Source organism: Dromiciops gliroides, chromosome 4 (assembly GCF_019393635.1).
Source record: "Dromiciops gliroides isolate mDroGli1 chromosome 4, mDroGli1.pri, whole genome shotgun sequence".
Lineage (NCBI taxonomy): Eukaryota > Metazoa > Chordata > Mammalia > Microbiotheria > Microbiotheriidae > Dromiciops > Dromiciops gliroides.
Window position 1 is genome coordinate 418,014,682 of NC_057864.1, and position 19,403 is coordinate 418,034,084.

The 19,403-nt window shown below is 36.5% G+C and overlaps 1 protein-coding gene across 5 annotated transcripts in view; it reads right to left on the minus strand.

Moving 5' to 3' along the window:
• Window positions 1-19,403, minus strand: part of LOC122725362 (rho GTPase-activating protein 29-like) — a 77,703-nt gene that overhangs the window by 30,839 nt on the left and 27,461 nt on the right. For 4 of the 5 annotated variants that reach the window (XM_043962440.1, XM_043962439.1, XM_043962442.1 and 1 more), the window contains exons 3-7: window positions 14,977-15,120; window positions 11,001-11,097; window positions 10,354-10,426; window positions 1,277-1,337; window positions 741-878 (exon numbers count right to left, since the gene is read on the minus strand). In XM_043962440.1, coding sequence (XP_043818375.1) covers window positions 741-878; window positions 1,277-1,337; window positions 10,354-10,426; window positions 11,001-11,097; window positions 14,977-15,120 — 513 coding nt within the window. Of the gene's footprint in view, window positions 1-740; window positions 879-1,276; window positions 1,338-10,353; window positions 10,427-11,000; window positions 11,098-14,976; window positions 15,121-19,403 lie in introns of those variants that run through there. The other variant, XM_043962443.1, reaches the window with a different exon arrangement.

Consider the following 19,403-nt stretch of genomic DNA (forward strand, 5'->3'; position numbering starts at 1 on the left):
AGTAGGAACAGGGTTGCCTTAAAACTTATTAAGACTAAGGGGCGGCTAGGTGGTGCAGTGAATAAAGCACTAGCCCTGGATTCAGGAGGACCTGAGTTCAAATCCGGCCTCACACACTTGACACTTACTAGCTGTGTGACCCTGTGCAAGTCACTTAACCCTCACTGCCCTGCAAAACCAAACCAAAAAAAACCCCAACCCCATGACCCCAAAAACTTAACTCCCCTCAAAAAACTTATTAAGACTAAAATAAATGAGACATAGTACTGTGTTTACAGAGAAAGAGATGTAAAAATCCTAATTTGGGAACAATAGCAGTATTTGAAACAAATGGAGGAAAATATAATTTTCCTAAATTCTCATAACTTTAAGTGTAAATGGACTAACATAATAAAATGAAAAAGAATTACAGAATGATTAAGAAAAGAAAACATTGTAATTCCTTGCTAAAAAGAAAGACACACACAAAATAAGGCTAGAAAAAACTTTACTCTGTATCAGGTGAATCCCAAAAAAAGCAGGAGTTGCAATCGTGCTACCAGACAGAGCAAATCAATCAATAAACTATATATAAAGATCATCTATTTATTTCAACAATAAAAATACAATTATTTTTATTCACTTTAATGAAACTACTACTAATATAGAAATCACATTAATGATGATTCTGTCAGACAACTTAATAAGTAGTTTAATTCTACAACAACAAAGCTGATTAAATGCCTCAAAGAGTCACTTACCCAGGCTAATTTTTTTCTCTACCCATGTAATTATATCTTTGGCATATTTTGACCACATTTTAGCATATGACAAAGCCAATTCAACTCCAACATCATTTCTCAGAAATATGCTATCCAATTCTCTGGGCCACAGAGGTCCTGAAAAAGAAAATATTGTGTAGAACATATTTAAATACTACATGAGGAAAGCTGGTATCAGCTCTTTAAGCAAGAAGGGCAGATCTCTAATGAAAGCTGATGCTAATACAGCTAACAGGCTTTTAGGATAACTTAAATGCCACAGTTTGAGTTTGAATTCTATTTCTGCCCTTCTGTATGTTTTTTCTTCCCTCTAAAAATTAGTCTTCAAATCACAAAAGCTACATCAGTCCAGACCAGAACCAGCTTTGACTTTTCAATTTCTGAATGTGAATAACATGGAAGCTCTACAGTAAGACACACTTCAGTGTCTGCAAGCAGACCTAATTTCTAGCAATTTCACTAACTGAAAAGGATAAATGTCAAAAATATAATATATAACAAATACTCATAAGTACCTTGAAGATTATCATTTTCATTCAGCAATCCCACTGATTCCACAGAAATGTTTTCAGAGGACTGGAATGTAAAAACAAACAAATAAACTATAGATTAGAGTAGAAAAATAAAAGTTACACATAATAATTTAGTCCCCTAATTTAAAAAAAGTTCTTCCTAACTACCCCTTCTGATATATTTCATTAAAAATCTAGTTCTAGGAGGCGGCTAGGTGGCGCAGTGGATAAAGCACTGGCCCTGGATTCAGGAGTATCTGAATTCAAATCTGGCCTCAGACACTTGACACTTACTAGCTGTGTGACCCTGGGCAAGTCACTTAACCCCCATTGCCCCGCAAAAAAAAATCTAGTTCTAGGGGGCAGCTAGGTGGCTCAGTAGATAAAGCACTGGTCTTGGATTCAGGAAGACCTGAGTGCATATTGTGATGAAATAATGGGATTTAGCAGATACTCAAAGACCCACCTGGAGATTAATCTATACTGATTGAATCAAGTGAGAGTGATTGACTGCTGATTAAGCCTACTTCAAGTTAACTGGATTGTAATCACACCTGGCTATCCCTTAAGAAGGTACTGTTCTCAGAAACTAGACTGTGAACTCAACTTGAGAACACCAGCAAAGCCAATGGATCTGGATGACGCCAACCAATCACCTTGAAGCAGTGTGTAAGGACTGCCTCTGTTCCAGATCTATAAAAAGCTTCCACAAACAGCTTGCTAGTGAGTCCCTGATTAAAGCAGGCTTGTGGAGGAGGACTTCAGGAAGAACCCAACCAGGCTAGAACTCTAGGCTAGGTAGGACTTCTTTTTCTTAACTCCTTGTGAATACCTCTATGCTTTAATAAATGTTTAATGCCTAAAGACTGGTGCTGAAGCTTCTGATTTAAGGCAACCACAATTTAGATTTTAAACATCACAATATCCAGCCTCAGACACTTGACACTTACTAGCTGTGTGACCCTGGGCAAGTCACTTAACCCTCACTGCCCCGCCAAATATAAAAAATTTTTTTTAAAAATCTAGTTCTAGGGGCAGCTAGGTGGTGCAGTGGATAGAGCACCGGCCCTAGATTCAGGAGGACCTGAGTTCAAATCCTGTGTAAGGCGCTAAAATTCTAGCTAGTCTGTCTAAAATATCTAATGAGTGGTCATCAATAAACTATAAACTTTAGCAAGAGTTTAGACTTTTAAGCATTTATTAAGGAGAATAAGAATTTGGTGAAGAGAGAGAAAAAGAGGCCTAGATTCAGCTGTGTATCTCTGGGAGCTACAATTCTCCTGCTCCACTCTCCACGAGAGTCCTGGCAAAAGTGAGCGAGAGAGCCAGCCTCACCCCTTCTTCCTCCCACAAGAAAATGTCACTTCCTGACTCCAAAGAAAAGCCGCATGGCTTGCCCTCAGATGCCTTCTCCTCATGGCGGAGCTTTCCTACAGTAGCTCTCCAGCAGGTGGCGTCATTCCAATTGTCACACTGGCCTCAGACACTTAATTACTAGCTGTGTGACCCTAGGCAAGTCACTTAACCCCAACTGCCTCACCAAAAAAAAAAAAAAAAAATTCTAGTTCTACCTAATAAGTCCAAGGATTTAAAGCTGATGATTCTGAAAGGAATGTTAAAATAATAGGATCTCTTTAGGTGATTGTAGAATATTTACAATAACAATCTTCTGGAACTAAGAATAAATAATTTTGTTGTTTAACAAGGCTTTCACATTTATCAGTTCTAAGACATTCAATTAAAGTCAACAAAAGTTTATCAAGCCATTATTATATGCAAGGCTGGGCTAAGTGATGGAGATACATAAGAGAAAAAATGCACAACAATTCCTGTCCTCAAAGAGCTTATTATGTGAATATAAAGATATAATTAATTTAAAATTTTAAGCTCTTCATTATTGTTATTGCTTAGTGATGATAGCTGTCCAACTCTTTGTGACCTCTGTTAGGTTTTTCTTGGCAAAGATACTGGAATGGTTTTCTGTTTTCTTCTCCAGCTCATTTTTATAGATGAGGAAACTGAGGCAAATAAGGTTAAGTGAGCTGCCCAGGCTCACAATGCTATTAAGTTTCTGAGGCCAGATCTGCATTCAGAAAGAGAAGTCTTCCTGACTTCAGGCCAAGCACTCTATCCACTGCAACACCTACCTTTCCCAAGCTTTTCTTACAAACCCTAAAACTAATGTTAGGAAACAGGAAACAATGTATAGATATCAAGAAAGAGCAACTTCTTCCCTCTGTCTTTTATTTTTGTCTTTATAGGCAAATAAGTAGCATTTCCCTAAAAAACTTGAAAATATCTTCAGCCAGGATTAAATACAGAACAGTACCTCATTTTTACATGTTCCTTGAACTGAAACTTATTTGATTAATTAGCACCATAGATTAACAGTCTGGGATTTCCCCAAATCTCTCCTAATCATCTAATGGCCTTCCTGCCACAAATTATGTCATTATAAATTGAAAAACAACACTTTTAAAAAGGAAAAATAATCTTAGGAAATATAACAACTAGCTGAAAAACTACATAAATGTTGGCAGGGAGGCAGGGGTAGTTTCAGGGAAAGGGTGCTCAAAAAATTGAGTTTGCCCAAATTTAAGACTGTTTTGTTTCTATTTTCCAAATCACTGTGAGATTTGGATACTCCTAAGATAATAAACTGATTTAATTTTTCATTTTCTAAAATTAACAGCAACAATTCTACGGAAAATATTATGGGATTAATAAACTGAAGATTACTTGAAAATCTTAAAACTGATTAACCTTTCTACTTCTACCAATCAATCTTTTCAGAAATGGCTACATAATCTTGTATGACAATTAAAACAATCGCATAACTAATGAACCAAAATTTCAGCCTATTGTGTACAATCTCAAGAAAGAGTTAGGAAACTAATTAGTGATTTACTTTTTAAATTATTATTTAATAGATCTATTTATATTGTAGGTAGAATAAATAATGTCAGAAAAAAAAAGTATCAAGTCCTTTCTCCCCACCAAATAATGTAACCAAGTAAGAGCATAGTATATGTTACTAAAGGTTGGATATTGTTCAAGGAATAACCAAACCATGAACAAGCATTTATTAAGTACTTACTATATGTCAGGTACTGGGGATTAAAAAAACCCCCAAACAAACAGGGCAGCTAGGTGGCACAGTGGATAAAGCACCAGCCCTGGAGTCAGGAGTACCTGAGTTCAAATCCGGCCTCAGACACTTGACACTTACTACTGGTGTGACCTTGGGAAAGTCACTTAATCCTCATTACTCCTCTCGTGCACGGGCACTCTCTCTCTCTCTCTCTCTCTCTCTCTCTCTCTCTCTCTCTCACACACACACACACACACACACACACACACACACACACACACACACACACACACACACTTCCTACTCACAAGGGGTTCCCATCCAATTTGGAAAAGGGGGGAGGTTCAACAAGGACATAGATAAGTATACGTGGAATAGAAAGAAAATAAATACAAAGTAGTTAAATTGAAAGTTGTCTAGGAAAGAAGAAATGAGCTGTTTGGGTGATCAGGAAAGTTTCAGGTAGAAGGTAGTACAAAGGTGAGCTTTAGAGGAACAGAGGGATTGGATTCTCTTGATTCATGCAGCAGTGGAAAGTCTAAGGCAGGGAGGGGTATGTTCAGGGATGGGAAAAAGCACAGAGAAAGCAGTTTGGCTGGGTCATAGAGCTCAGGAGGGTGTGTAACATCCAGTGAGGCTGAAAAGAGATGAAAGGGCTATAATTTAAACAAAGGAGTTAATATTTGATCTTAGAGGCAATAGGGAGCTCCAAGAGTTGGTTGAGCAGGGGAGGCACATGGTCAGATTTATACTTAAGGAAAATTACTTTGATAGCTGTGTGTAGGATGGACTTTAGTGGGAAGATACTTGAGGTTGGAAGACCAGTCAGTCAGGAGGTCATTTCAGGAAGCTAGGCAACAGGTGATAAGGGCCTGAACTAAGGTGCCAGTTGTGAATAAAAAGGCACTCCATGGGGCAGCTAGGTGGCACAGTGGATAGAGCACCAGCCCTGGAGTCAGGAGTACCTGAGTTCAAATCCGGCCTCAGACACTTAACACTTACTAGCTGGGTGACCCTGGGCAAGTCACTCAACCCCACTTGCCTCACTAAAAAAAAAAAAAAAAAAGAATGCTTAGAAAAAAGGCACTCCATGGGAGAAATGTTGTGAAGGTAAATTGGGACCCTGGAAGGATGGTAGTACCTTTAATAGAAATAGTAAAGTTTGGAAGAAGAAAGGGCTGGGAAAAGATGATCAGTTCCATTCCGGTAACATTAAGTATGAGATATCCTGGTGACATCCAGTTTGAAATACCAATTGGCACCTGATGAAGTGAGAATGAAGCTTGGGGGAAAGCCAGGCACTGGATGTATACATGTGGGAATCATCTTCATGGACACAACGAAGCTGATACGGTTATTGGGGGTGGTGGAAAGAGGGAGGTTGAGAGGGAAAGGGAGTGAGAACACCGGGAGGGTGAAGAAGGAGGAGAAAGAAGAGAAGAGAACCTTGGGGAACACTCAGAGTGACACTATGTAATACAGATGATTAAAGGAGACTGAGAAGGAGCCGCCAGACAGAGGGGAGAAAAATCCAAGAGAACAGGGTAATAAAAACCCCCAAAAGAGAGGGCAAGTGTTCAGCAGTGCCACATGAAACAGCTAGAAAAGATCATTTGATTTGGCAAATGGTGAATCTGGAGAGAACAGGTTCAGTTGAGGGACAAGGTCAAAGGACAGATTCCAAAAGACTAAGGAGTGAGTCCCAAGAGAGGAAGAGAAGCAGCTAGTGTTTTCAACTTTTTAAATAATTCATCTTTTTCTATGGGATCCACTGAGGACATAAGAAATCCACTGGTCCATTTAATTTCACACTAATTCTCACTGAATAAGTCATATTTCTTAATCTGGTTGAATAATAGTACTTATTATACAATAACATTTTCTCAAAATTCAATATATATGGAAAGTAATTCTCCATATGATCAAGAATGAATATCACATGTACAACTAAAGCAATGATATCTTTAATAATATATCCCAGACCCCAAAGCGATAATCTTTTCAATTTTTTTCTTTATTCTCAACTCATCCCCATCATTAACAAAACAAAGTCAAAATCCCAAATCTTGATCTATGGATGACTGAATGATGTCTTCTAAAAGGGCATTTTAAATTGTTTTCATCATGCTGATTCTTCTGCATAAAACGATGCCATGGTTATCGTTAATTGAGAGTGAATGTGTCACTTCAAATTTACCTACTTGCCTAAAATACATCCTTGAGCTGCCCAACCTAAGAAAACAACATGCCACTCACACATAATTCAAGGAGGAGACACTATTCACCCTCTATGTTTCACAGAACCAGAAACTATTGCAGGGTTGGAAGAAACCTGAAACCTTAAAGTACTGTGTAAAAGTAAGTGGCCAATGAGCTAGCTTTCCTCCTACATATGTGTGTGAATTGGTGACTATTTTCAACATCTGCCAGCAGAGATTTTCCTTCATCTCTCAGACAGAAATCAGAAACAGAAAGATGAAAGGCATAACTAGGAGATAACATCTCCCTTAAACTAAGCCTCAACTAGGCCCAAGGCAATGGCCTGACTTGAGAACAAGGAAAGAAAAGCGCCCATCAATATATCCTTAATTTAACACCAGCACCTGAAAACTCAATCAATTCCTATTTTGGGACACAGAAGCTCTGTTAATCACCATGGTTTTTCTAGTATTAGAATTTACAAACATTTTGGTCTGGACTTATGATTTTATTTACGTAAAGAACTCCAGGTGAAGAAACTACTCTACCAATGAAGATCTTGCAACAGTTCAGCAACTCAGTCTTAATTAGGAGTGTTAGTTTGCTGGAGCACAGAGAGTCAGTGATTTGCTGAGGGTCACAAAGCCAGTCTATGTCAGAGGAAGCACCTGAACCCACATCTTCCAGACTCTGAAATCAGCTCCCTATCCACTGCACCACCCTGTGTCTTATAAAATATAAATGTAGAGATACTAAAGCAGGTTATGGCCCAGGTGATACTTTTAGTCAGTTTTTTTTGGTTTTTGTTTTTTTTTGCAGGGCAATGGGGGTTAAGTGACTTGCCCAGGGTCACATAGCTAGTAAGTGTCAAGTGTCTGAGTCCGGATTTGAACTCAGGTACTCCTGAATCCAGGGCCGGTGCTTTATCCACTGTGCCACCTAGCCGCCCCAGTTTTTTAAAAGATCTTTTTAGATCTTGGCTATTTCCTATAATTTATCTTATCCTTGTGCTATCTGCATTATGATTATGTTGCTAAGGAGATACAATAGACAGAGAACTTAACCCAATGGAGAAACTTCAATTTCCACTAACTCTGTCACCTGTCAGTTTAAATTCCCTGGCTATTATTTCCCTAGTAAAAGATGGGGATCGCATGTGGCCCTGACTACCAAACAAATGGCAGAGAAGAAATGTAAAGTGTACAACAAGCAACTCTGAAAACAAAAGGACTGTAGGAGGTCCTGCCACTGCTCTTCTCTCACATTTCTAGTTTAGAGTCCTTTCAATCAGAAGTTGACTACATTTTATTCTCACCTGAGGCACCAAATATGAAGACTGCTCTCATGCCTATAATCACAATTAAATAAATACCAAAGAAAAAAAAAAGAAAAAAGAAACAGTAAAGAGGCCTAGTTTTTTTCATACAAAAAGTAAAAGGATGGGGGCAGGTAGGTGGCGCAGTGGATAGAGCACCGGCCCTGGAGTCAGGAGTACCTGAGTTCAAATCCGGCCTCAGACACTTAATACTTACTAGCTGTGTGACCCTGGGCAAGTCACTTAACCCCAATTGCCTCACTAAAAAAAAAAAAAAGTAAAAGGATGAAGAAGAAACTCTTCACTCTTTCCAAAAATGAGAGGAAGCCTAAGAAGAATGCTTCAAAAAGACAAAAGTTACACAAAGCATTAAAGTTAGCCCTGTCCACTAACAGCACATCCCTAAGTAGAAGATCTCATGGAGATGATTTATTACAATGAGTGTACTGCTAAAGAATGTCAGAACACGAGCCTCTTAATTTATCATTGATCAAACTCTTGTTCACCACTGTGACTCAGTGATCACAATCATACAATCCAAGATGACTGGGGAAATTAACTCTTCACATTCAATAGCTGAGATCAGGGCTTGGCAAGGCCTGAGAGCTACCCTCCCACCTGTTTCTGTATGGTCTGTGAGCTAAGAATGGTTTTTACACTTTCAAATACAGCATTATTTGTGATAGACTTGGCTCTTCTCAGCAGTGCAATGATCCAAGACAATTCCAAAAAACTAATGATGGAAAATATTCTCCACATTCAGAAAAAGAACTGTGGATTCTGAATACAGATTGAACCATAATGTTTCTATTTTTTTTTTAGTTTTTTTCTTTTTTGAGGTTTTTCCCTTTTGTTCTGATTCTTCTTTCACAACATGACTAATGCAGAAATATGTTTAATGTGATTGTACATATATAACCTATATCAGATTGCTTTCTGTCTTGGGGAGGGGGAAGGGAGAAAAATTTGGAACTAGAAATCTTACAAAAACAAATACAGCATTATTTTAAAACATAAAGACCATTCTTAACTTGGCAGCTCTACAAAAAAAAGGTAGCAAGCCCAATTGGTCCCATGGGCCATAAAATATGATAAATACACACTTTTCTGGGGACATGGCTCACAAACTTGGAACAACTCTGGCTTAAAATTGGTAAGGTAAAGTCTTCAGTTCATTTTAGATCATTGCTATATTCAAACATAGGGTAGCTAGGTGGCACAGTGGATAGAGTGCCGGGCTTGGAGTTAGGAAGTTCAAATCCAGCCTCAGACATTTACTAGCATGTGACCCTGGACAAGTCACTTAACCTTGTTTACCTCAGCTTCCTTACCTATAAAATGAGCTGAAGAAGAAAATGGCAAACCCCCTTCAGTACCTTTGCCAAGAAAACCCCAAATGGGGTCTTGAAACATTAGACATAACTGAAACAAGTGAACAGCAACAAGAACAATATTCAAATATGCTCTGAAATATACAGAATTCTACAGATGTCTCACTATAAATAAGTCGTACTAACTTATTTCAAATTTTGTATATAGTTAGGGATCACATGAAAAAATAAAATTTACCAAAGGAGAAACTATAAAAATGCTTTTAACTATTACATTTAAATTAAATTCATGTTATACTTTAGAATCTATTTCAGACCTTAAGTTTCCAATTTTAGAATATACTTATTAATTTCCTTTTAAAATTCTACACAGGAAATATTTTACAAATTCCTCTTTTTGCACAAGTGTCAGTTGGGAGATAATTATTAACCCAATGCAATTTTTTACAAAAGGAGAAGTAGGACCCTTCCCTCCCTCCCTGCCACCACTGATCCCAGGGCATGGTTAAAGTAGAGTTTTAGGGGACAATTCCATTGATGGCAGCTGAAGGGCTCTTAAGAATTGTTTGGTGAAGGCAGAGACAGCCTGTATGGCATCTGAATAGGCTGAGACATTCTTAGCTATGTCTTTTGAATTGAACTGAAAAGGTCAAACATCTATTATATTTAAGGCAGAATTAGACACTGAGGAAACACAGTTGAAAAATATTCAAGAGGAAGCTGCATTCTACATCTTATGAGTCTCTAAGATTCTAGAATCTTCTGTAATGCCAAAAATTACTTTTGATGGAAGGGTGATTGAGTTTTGTATGAACACGTGAGAATTACTACTCTCAAAGTGTAAAAAGAGTTTGAAATTTCTGATAATACAATAATATGTATATGAGAGCTTATGAAAAGGATTCATTATGTGTCATCATTCTAATTAAACTTATAGTTCCTGAAACTGACTATAAAACATAATCACTGAACCTAATCCTATGTATACTTGCTTTAACTGGCATTAACATTTTAGTGACTTCAGTAAATAAGGAGCATAAAAAGTTTAATTATGATAAGATGGGCCAGATTAAAAGGTCCAGAAATAATTTTACTGAAATACTTGTCACACATAAAACTCTGTCCACAATTTAACTCAGCTTACCTGATTTTTCAGGGACACAGGAAGTTCCAAAGACGAGTCACTGCCTACATCTCCCATAAGGAAATCTGAAACACTGTCATGGGAAGAAAAAGGCAAAAGTTATGACAGAGGTTAGTTTGTATAACAAATTACTCAAAAAAGTTTATTTTAAAAACAAATTAATAAAATGGTATTAGTTACTCCCTACCCCTACGCCCTCTGAAAGAGGGGAAGTAGCACAACATGGTGGAAACAACACTGGACCGCCTGGCTTCAAACCTGAGGTCTGTTCCTTAGTATCTTTGTGGACTTGAGTCAAGTTATTCTGCCTCTTTGAGATTCAGGTCCCTCATCTCTAAAACAAGGGGACTACATTAAATGACTTCCAAAGTACCTTCCAAGTTCTGAATCCCATAAAATAGTCCAACACCATATAAAGCCCTGGTGTATACATACCAGAACTTGGGAGAACACATTTGTCTGTAAGGAACTAATTCCTAGAAGTTCTTAGCCTGATAATGAAGTAGTCCAGGATATAGTGGTACAAAATCTGTATTGTTATTTAATCTTTAGTTTAGTCCTATAGTTTAGTTTTTGTGCATTGAAAGAAACAATACTCTCACTCTGCCTTGGGCCTAAATTCCCTTAAGTGACAAATTTTTACTTACACGTTACCAAAGGTGAATGCCAATGTTTCAATAGAAGAAAATATTTCACTGAAAAGATGTCTCTTATTTTCTTCATTAATGTTGTTGAAATCCACAGCTATGGAGGATACATTAAATAAAGGGACAATTCTTATGAGTCTCGTATACAGAAGTAGCTTATTTATTTTTTAACTAGTCACCAAATGACTTCACAAAATGTTGTGAGATACAGATAAAAGAAGAACTTGGCATGCGGATGATTATCACTTCTTCATTAAGGAAATAATTATGCTAAGTAATCTCAGTCCATACAAAAGTGGGAGGCACTGCAAATTTGTGGGATATATTAAACCATCAACAGACAAATCTCATGGATAATTCTGCCATGTGAGAACAATTCAATCCTGGAAACACAGAGCAGAGGTCACATTAGAATTCTGCCACCAACACAAGACCTGTTTTGTGCTATTTCTTCTTATTCATTGTTCTCTTCAAGTCATTCTTCAAACAGCCAGACTATAATGTGGAGTGTGATATGCCATGGGAAAAAGGGGTTTCTATCGGGTTCTTATTAGTGAAAATATACATCATATAAAGCATGCTGAAATTCCTACACATGTGTATGTATGTATACACCTATGAATACATATGCATGTAGACATTCAGTTTTTTCAAATGACTAAATTATTTCTCTATTAAAGAAATGTATATGCACATCTGTGCACAGATACTAAACACATACTCATATATATGCATATATGCATAAATATAGTCTTTAAAATTTTTTTATCCCGACATTACAACAATGATGTAAGATATGGTCACATATGTAATATATCCAATACCATATGCTAATTCTATATGGATATACATATACACACATATATGTATGCATACATGTATATGTGTTTACATATCTTTATAACTATTTATAATACATAGTTATTCAAAGTCAAATGATTTCCTTCAGGCCTGGGTCTTTAGGCTCATGTTAATGTATACAGTTACCCTTGTTAACAATATGTCTCACTGAATATTATGCAGTTTGGTTAATCAAGTACTTTCCTCCAGATATTTCTTTTTAAATTCGGGAGAACAAAATCAAACAGAATTTTAAAACTGAATTTGAAACTATAGTCCATTTAGTATTACACATATATATATATGTACATGTGTGAATGTATATACATATATACATATACACATGTTTTTTATGTGTGTATATGAAATCTATCATTACTATCATTTTCAAATAAGGAAACGCAGCACTGGTGGCTATAATTTTAACAGAACTTTCCCCTTTCACTCATCACTTAGTTTTACTCTATATAATTAAATTATTCAATTAAACTTTTAAACATAGTTAAGCATCAGCTACAAAAATCCATAAGTGTTATAAACACATTTACTTACTACTGACATACACATATGTATCTAGGTATGAACTCCTAAGCATAAATTCAGAAATATGTCAAAGTTTGTCAATACATTTCTCTAACATTTTAACCTTCTTAGTTTACTAGCTATTAAGAGGGTTAAATCAGAGGCAAAGCGATAGAAATCTGATGTACTGCTCAAGTATAACTCACCATAACATTTATCACATCTCTACTAGTCAAACATTTTTGGAAATGCAACAAAATGTAAAATTCTGAACTAATGGCAAGGGGCTCATGGTTAAAAACATAGAGCCTCTCCCCAGAGATATTCTGCTCTGAAAATGCTTTCTAATTCCAAAGTGACTGACTGTTCCTTTGTGTGAGGCCTTTAACTATTTTAAAAAGCTTGAAAAATCTTCTCTTTTCAAATCCATCCAGTGAGGCAAAAGAACAGCAATAGTGACCCTAAGAAGGAAGACAGCATAGGATGAAATAGGAAATGTAAAAGGCTGTTATGCCCAAAGATACAAAGGCTCTATCTACAAAGCAGCCTGGAAGAAATGGCTTTCTTCACATCTTACTTCTGGAATGTGGGCATCAACTCTAAATGTACACTGTCTTTCCCCAGGACATCCTGACAACACACAATAGCCACTAACAACAATGAACAGTTGCTATTTTCAAGCATGGAAATTTTGCTATCTATAGACAGAAATTGCCCTATGAAAATGATATTTAATGGCACTTGTAAACAACCTACTGAAAATATATATACACACACACATATGGTGATTAGGTAAAATTTTTAAATCTACACCAGTGATACAGTAGCTATTATTTTTTCCTACCAATGGTTTTTCCATATTCCAGGCCAAGATATAAGATAACTATATAAATACATGTCTAATGTTTGTAAAGATAAAAAAAGCAAATTCATTAGTTTCCTATTTATATTTCTATTCATTAGGATAGTACTAAAATAATAGCCTTTTATTATAGTGATCAACACCTAACCCCCTCCCCCAAACAATACCTTGTACTGATTTTCCAGACATCTACCTATATCTACACATTGTCTTGTCTGCTTAAGGGCTTAATAAGTTCCTTAAGGGCAGGGATGATTTCACTTTTGACTTTGTACCCCTAGTGTCTAGGAAAAAGTACAGACCCTGTTAATACTTTTGTTTATTGAGACCTGAATTCAAACCAATGCATGCTTCACAATCGAGCAAGCATTTCTAAAATATTAGAAATAAAACAGAATTCCAAATAGTGAAAAGTGTACTCATTTTTCTTCTTAACTTGAGATATTAGCTTCACATATGTGTATGGCAGCTCCTAAAATTAACTGTCTATATTTTTGATAAACCAGAAAGTCACTAACAATATTAGCCAACGATGTTAAACTGCTCATTCTATTTATAGGCAAATCCTATAATACAAAGTAGGGTAGCACAAAGCTGATATCATCAGTGCCCTAATAATGCTCTTTCAAACCACATAAGGTAATCTCAATAAATGTTGAATGTTGCTTGAGCATTAAACAAGTGTTTAAGATTCTATACCCCCCCCCAATCTGTCTTAAGTATACACAGCCAATTCCCTAGGTGACATATACTCTCTCTCTCTCTCTCTATGTATATATATATATATATATATATATATATATATATATATACACACACACACACACATACTCACACACACACATATATACACAGAGAGAGAGAGAGAGAGAGAGAGAGAGAGGCACAAGAGAGGCTTCCAGCTTCATTAATAACATGGTGTATGATATATAATTTTAAAATTCTAAAGGGTTTAATACATTTTCATCAGAAGATCATCTTTTTCAATGAAAAATATTATATAGCAAAAAAAATCTATTTCCAATTTTAAAATGCTTACTGTATCCCTGCCTCAAGTTTTTCACCACTCCAATCCATACTAAATACTAAAGACAAAGTAATTTTTCTTAAGTAATGGTCCAGATCCCTCGGGGGCTTCCTATTACCTCTAGGATCAAATATCAATTCTTCTCCCTGCACTCGAAGGTGCACACATGATGTCCACCTGCAGGCTCCACACCTCCTCACTGGCCATCCCCCATGGCTGGAATGAGCTCTTTCCTTACTTCTGCCTCTCCTGCAAGAAGCTTTTCCTGACTCTACCCAACTTTCAGTGCTCTCCCTTCCAAAGCACTTTGTGTACATTCATCTTCATTCATTTTCTATTTAGGCTGCATATGTCCTTTAGGATATATATCTCCTATTAGAATGTTAGCTCCTTGCAAGATGGTAATTTTATTTTACTGTTTTATTTATTTATTCATCTCCCCACTTGCACACAGTAGGAGGCTTAACAAATATGCTCTGTGAGCATTTGTCTTATTTCTTTTTATGCCACAAAGCTTAAATTATAAGAGCAAAGTCCTCCATTTTACTTAATTCCAGGCAGATTCTTTTAGTAACAAACATTAGGGATTACATGAGACATTTAGTATTACTGGCAGTTTTCTTATAAGACATATGGTCGTCTTTGGAGAAGAATACTGTTAGTCTTATCATCAAGCCAAAAATGCATGTGTTTTCCTATTTCCCAGATCATAAAGAGTCTCTTACCTTTCACTTTTGCAATAACTACTCCTGTAGCTCTAAGAATATCAGCTGAGTTGAGAATTTGGTGTTTGTTTATTATGGCCTGAAGAATTCTCAGCAGCTCTCCAAGACGTTCATGAACCACGTTATGCAGACAATCTTGACTTTCTGAAAAAGAAATATATTTTCTGATATGAAGAAAAAAGAAGTGAATAAAAACATGGTATTTTTTCTGAAATTTAAATTATATACATTAAATAAGGAAAGCTATTTGGATGCATATTAAAGATGAAATTTTGGTCTATTGAAAAATCATTTCTAATTTTAATTCAATTAAAAATACTCTATTCTCTACTAAAATACAACTCCAACACCCTAATTTGTCATGGAGGTGCACTACATAGAGTGTCCAAAATCTTAGTGCAGTTTTTTTATTTTAATTAAAAAAAATTTTTTTTAAGGCAATGGGGGTTAAGTGACTTGCCCAGGGTCACACAGCTAGTGTCAAGTGTCTGAGGCCGGATTTGAACTCAGGTTAAAGCACCAGGGCTGGTGCTTTAACCACTGTGCCATATAGCTGCCCCTTTAGTGCAGTTTTAATAGGAGCATCCAGTAAAATGGAGTATAAGCTCCAGCAGATTTCCTAGGAGGTGGAAAGGCTTCAAAAAGTAGGGGCCAAGGGGCCGCTAGGTGACATGGTAGATAGAGCACCGGCCCTGGAGTCAGGAGGACCTGAGTTCAAATCCAGCCTCTGACACTTGACACTTACTAGCTGTGTGACCCTGCCTCAACCAAAAAAAGGGGGGAAAAATCTTAAAAAAAAAAAGTAGGGGCCAAGAGAAAAGCCCACAGAATCACTAAAGAGATCTTCTGGACATCTATCTAGTCCTACTCATGTAAATAAAAACTTCTAGATCACACTAAGCAGTAATCTATTCCTTGGGGTTTTTTGAAAGTCCTCTAATGAAAGGAAATCCATTACATCTAAAGAGTTCCTTTCCACCAAGAGAAAGTTCATTGTTAGGCAGTTTTTCATTATTTAAATATAACAAAAACTCAGTTTTGCTCTTTTAACTTCCACTTCTTGCTCTTAGTTCTGATCAGGTCAAGAAACAATACTTCCAAATGACAGCCCCTCAAATATGTGAAAGCAGTTAGTATATGCTTTCCCTGACCTATGTTTTCCCAGATCTCACATCCCATATCTTTTGGCTGATCGTTCTAAGCTGTCTAGTCTATCTGAATCTTGTTTTTAAACTTCAGCACATTAACTATTCCTCTGTTCTGTATCATCTGCGGATCTAAACATGCCATCTTTGTAGTCATCTAAGTACTTGCCCAGTGCGTAGCACACCTTGGGCACTTAACAGATGCTGACTGATTGTTGGACAGAAATGTTAAATGCAACAGGACCAGATCTAAAAAAAAAAACCTAAGACCTCAGGGTGGCTCTTCATATATCTTCTTTGGGGCCATGTTTATTCTTTGTCATTTTGAAACAATAACTTTAGTTGTTTTAGGGATATATATGTCCCTTCCATTTACATTGCTTTAGTTATTATACACACACACACACACACACACACACATGCTTTTCTTGGCTCTTTGCTTCATTTCCATCAGCTCACATCTTTCCTTGGTTCTTTAGATTTATCATATTTGTTCTTTCTTATAGTACAGTAATATTCCACTTCACTCAGATACTACACTATTTGACCATTCTCCAATCTATGGGCTTTGTTTCTAGTTCTTTGATGCTATAAAATGTACGCTGCTCTAGATATTTTGGCTATAACCTAGCCAAATATACCAACGTATATGTATAGAATATTGACATTTTAGTCACTTTATTTGCATAATTCCAAACTGCTTTCCAAAATGGTTGTACTAATTCACACCTCCACCAACAATGCACTGGTGTACATATATCAGTTTGACTTGACATCATTTCATACATTTTAGACACCATCAGTTCAACTAGCTAAGTTTAGCTAGCTTGAAATTTTTCATTCTCTCCAAAAGAATATTATTACAACTTTGCTAAAAATCAATATACAAGAGATAACCTAACCTAACCCAGACCTAACAGTATAGTAACCTTACTACAAAATGCTATTTTGACATGACATATTCTTAATGAATACAGGCTGGCTCACCACTTCAATTTCTAAGTGATCAGAAACCACTTGCTCAATGATGGATTTTAGAATTTTGCATGAGATCCATCTCAAATTTGTTTAGTGAAAAATTTCTGAAGTCTATCTTTTTCCTTCCCCTTTGACAATTAGGACATTTGCTTAATTCTAATCTTCTGGCATCTCTCCCAGTGTCCATGATTCTTTAAATATTTGTAGAAGTGGCTTGACGGACACACACACATATTTTAAAATACCTTGTCATATAATTTGCCTGAGCTTGGAGTCCTGAGTCCATATATAATAGTAATCTCCAAGTAAAATTCAACAGACAATTAGGGAGTTTATTGTATACAAGGAACTATTCTAGGCCCTGAAGGTAATCTACAAATAAATTGATCTTTGACCTCACAGAGTTACACATGTGCATGCACACAATGCAATCCAAAGATGAACATAAAAGTTCAAAAGGAGCCACAAATAGATCAGAGCTCTGACAGGCACTTGAAGCTATCTTTTCACTTATCCTAGTCTTCAAATTCCTCTCTAACATGGAAAAGTACATGGTACCGATGTGTATCAATGGAGGCGACATAGCACTCTTAAACATGACTTTTGTCTTTTTAAGATTTATGATTAGGCCAAAGTCTGTGCAAGCTTGAGAGAAGCGATCCATCAAGGTCTGCAATTCACGCTCTGAGTGACAGGCAAGTGCGGCATCATTGGCGAAAAGCAGGTTTCTAAGGGTGAGAGCACTCTGGTTTTGGACAAAAACCCTGTCTTGAACACTTAACCTCCCTGAGCCTAAGTTTATAAAATGAGAGGTTACACCAACTGTCCTCTGGGTTTTCCAGCTCTAATCTAGAATCTTATGATTTGAAAATCTTTCTTCATGTTGGTCCCACTCTTCTGGATGTTCTCTAATTCATTAATGTTTTTCCTAAAATGTTGTTCCGAAATGTGAACTCAGTATTATAGATATGGTCTGACTAGGGTAGGTCAGCTGGAGAACCACCTCCTTATTCCTGGAGGCTATGCCTCTGAATATAGCCTAAAGCTACATTAGCTTTCTTTGCTGTCATATCACAGGGATGATTCTGACCAAGCTTCAAGCCTACTTAAATCCTCAATTATTTTTCAGACAAACTGGTGTACAGCCACAATTTCCCTGGCTTATACTTGAAAAGGCAATTTTCCTTAATCCAAGTATAAGACTTCAAATTCATCCCTATTAATCCATCTTCTATTTGGTACAATGTTCTAGACTGTCAAGATCTTTCAAAATTTTTACAAAGTTCAATGAGGCTGATTCATGGCCAGAAAGTTAGTCACAGCAACTTAAGAGAATCATTTAAGGAAAAAGTTCTTAACCAGGGGTGCATTAACTTACTATTTACATATTAACTACTATATTTCAATATAATTGAACACAGAACATTTTTAGTATAAAACTGGCAAGTCACTGCCTTTGATTTTTTTTTTTTTAAGTGAGGCAGTTGGGGTTAAGTGACTTGCCCAGGTTTCACACAGCTAGTAAGTGTTAAGTGTCTGAGGCCGGATTTGAACTCAGGTACTCCTGACTCCAGGGCTGGTGCTCTATCCACTGTGCCATCTAGCTGCCCCCCTTTGATTTTATAATAGCACATTTAAAGTTCCTTACATGATGGTGTCAGTTTAATATTCTCCTGGGTAATCTCAATAGGAAAGCTCTGCCCAGTGATACAGACTGAAGCCCATCCAGTATGCTGGGGGCCTTGCTCAAGTTCTCCTGACACTTAACAGTGCATTAGTGTCCCAGCTTTCCCACATCCCTTCCAACATCCAACATTTTCCTTTTTTGTCATATTAGACAGTCTGATAGGTGTGAGATAGTACCTCAAAGTTGTTTTAATTTGCATTTCTCTAATCAATAGTGATTAAGAACATTTTTTCATATGACTATAGATAGCTTTAATTTCTTCATCTGAAAACTGCCTGTTCATATCTTTTGACCATTTTTTCAATTGGTTAATTGTATTCTTGCAAATTTGATTAAATTTTTTCTATATTTCAGAAATGAAGCCTTTGTCAGAAACACTAACCGTAAAAATTTTTTCCCAGCTTTCTGCTTTCCTTCTAATCTTTGTTGCATTGATTTTGTTTGTGCAAAACTTTTTAGATTTAATATAATCAAAAGTATCTATTTTGCTTTTCACAATGTTCTCTATTTGTTTGATCCTAAATTCTTCCATTTTTAGATCGATCTGATAGGTAAATTATCTCTTCCTCTCCTAATTTGCCTATGGCATAACCCTCTATGTCTAAATCATCTACCCA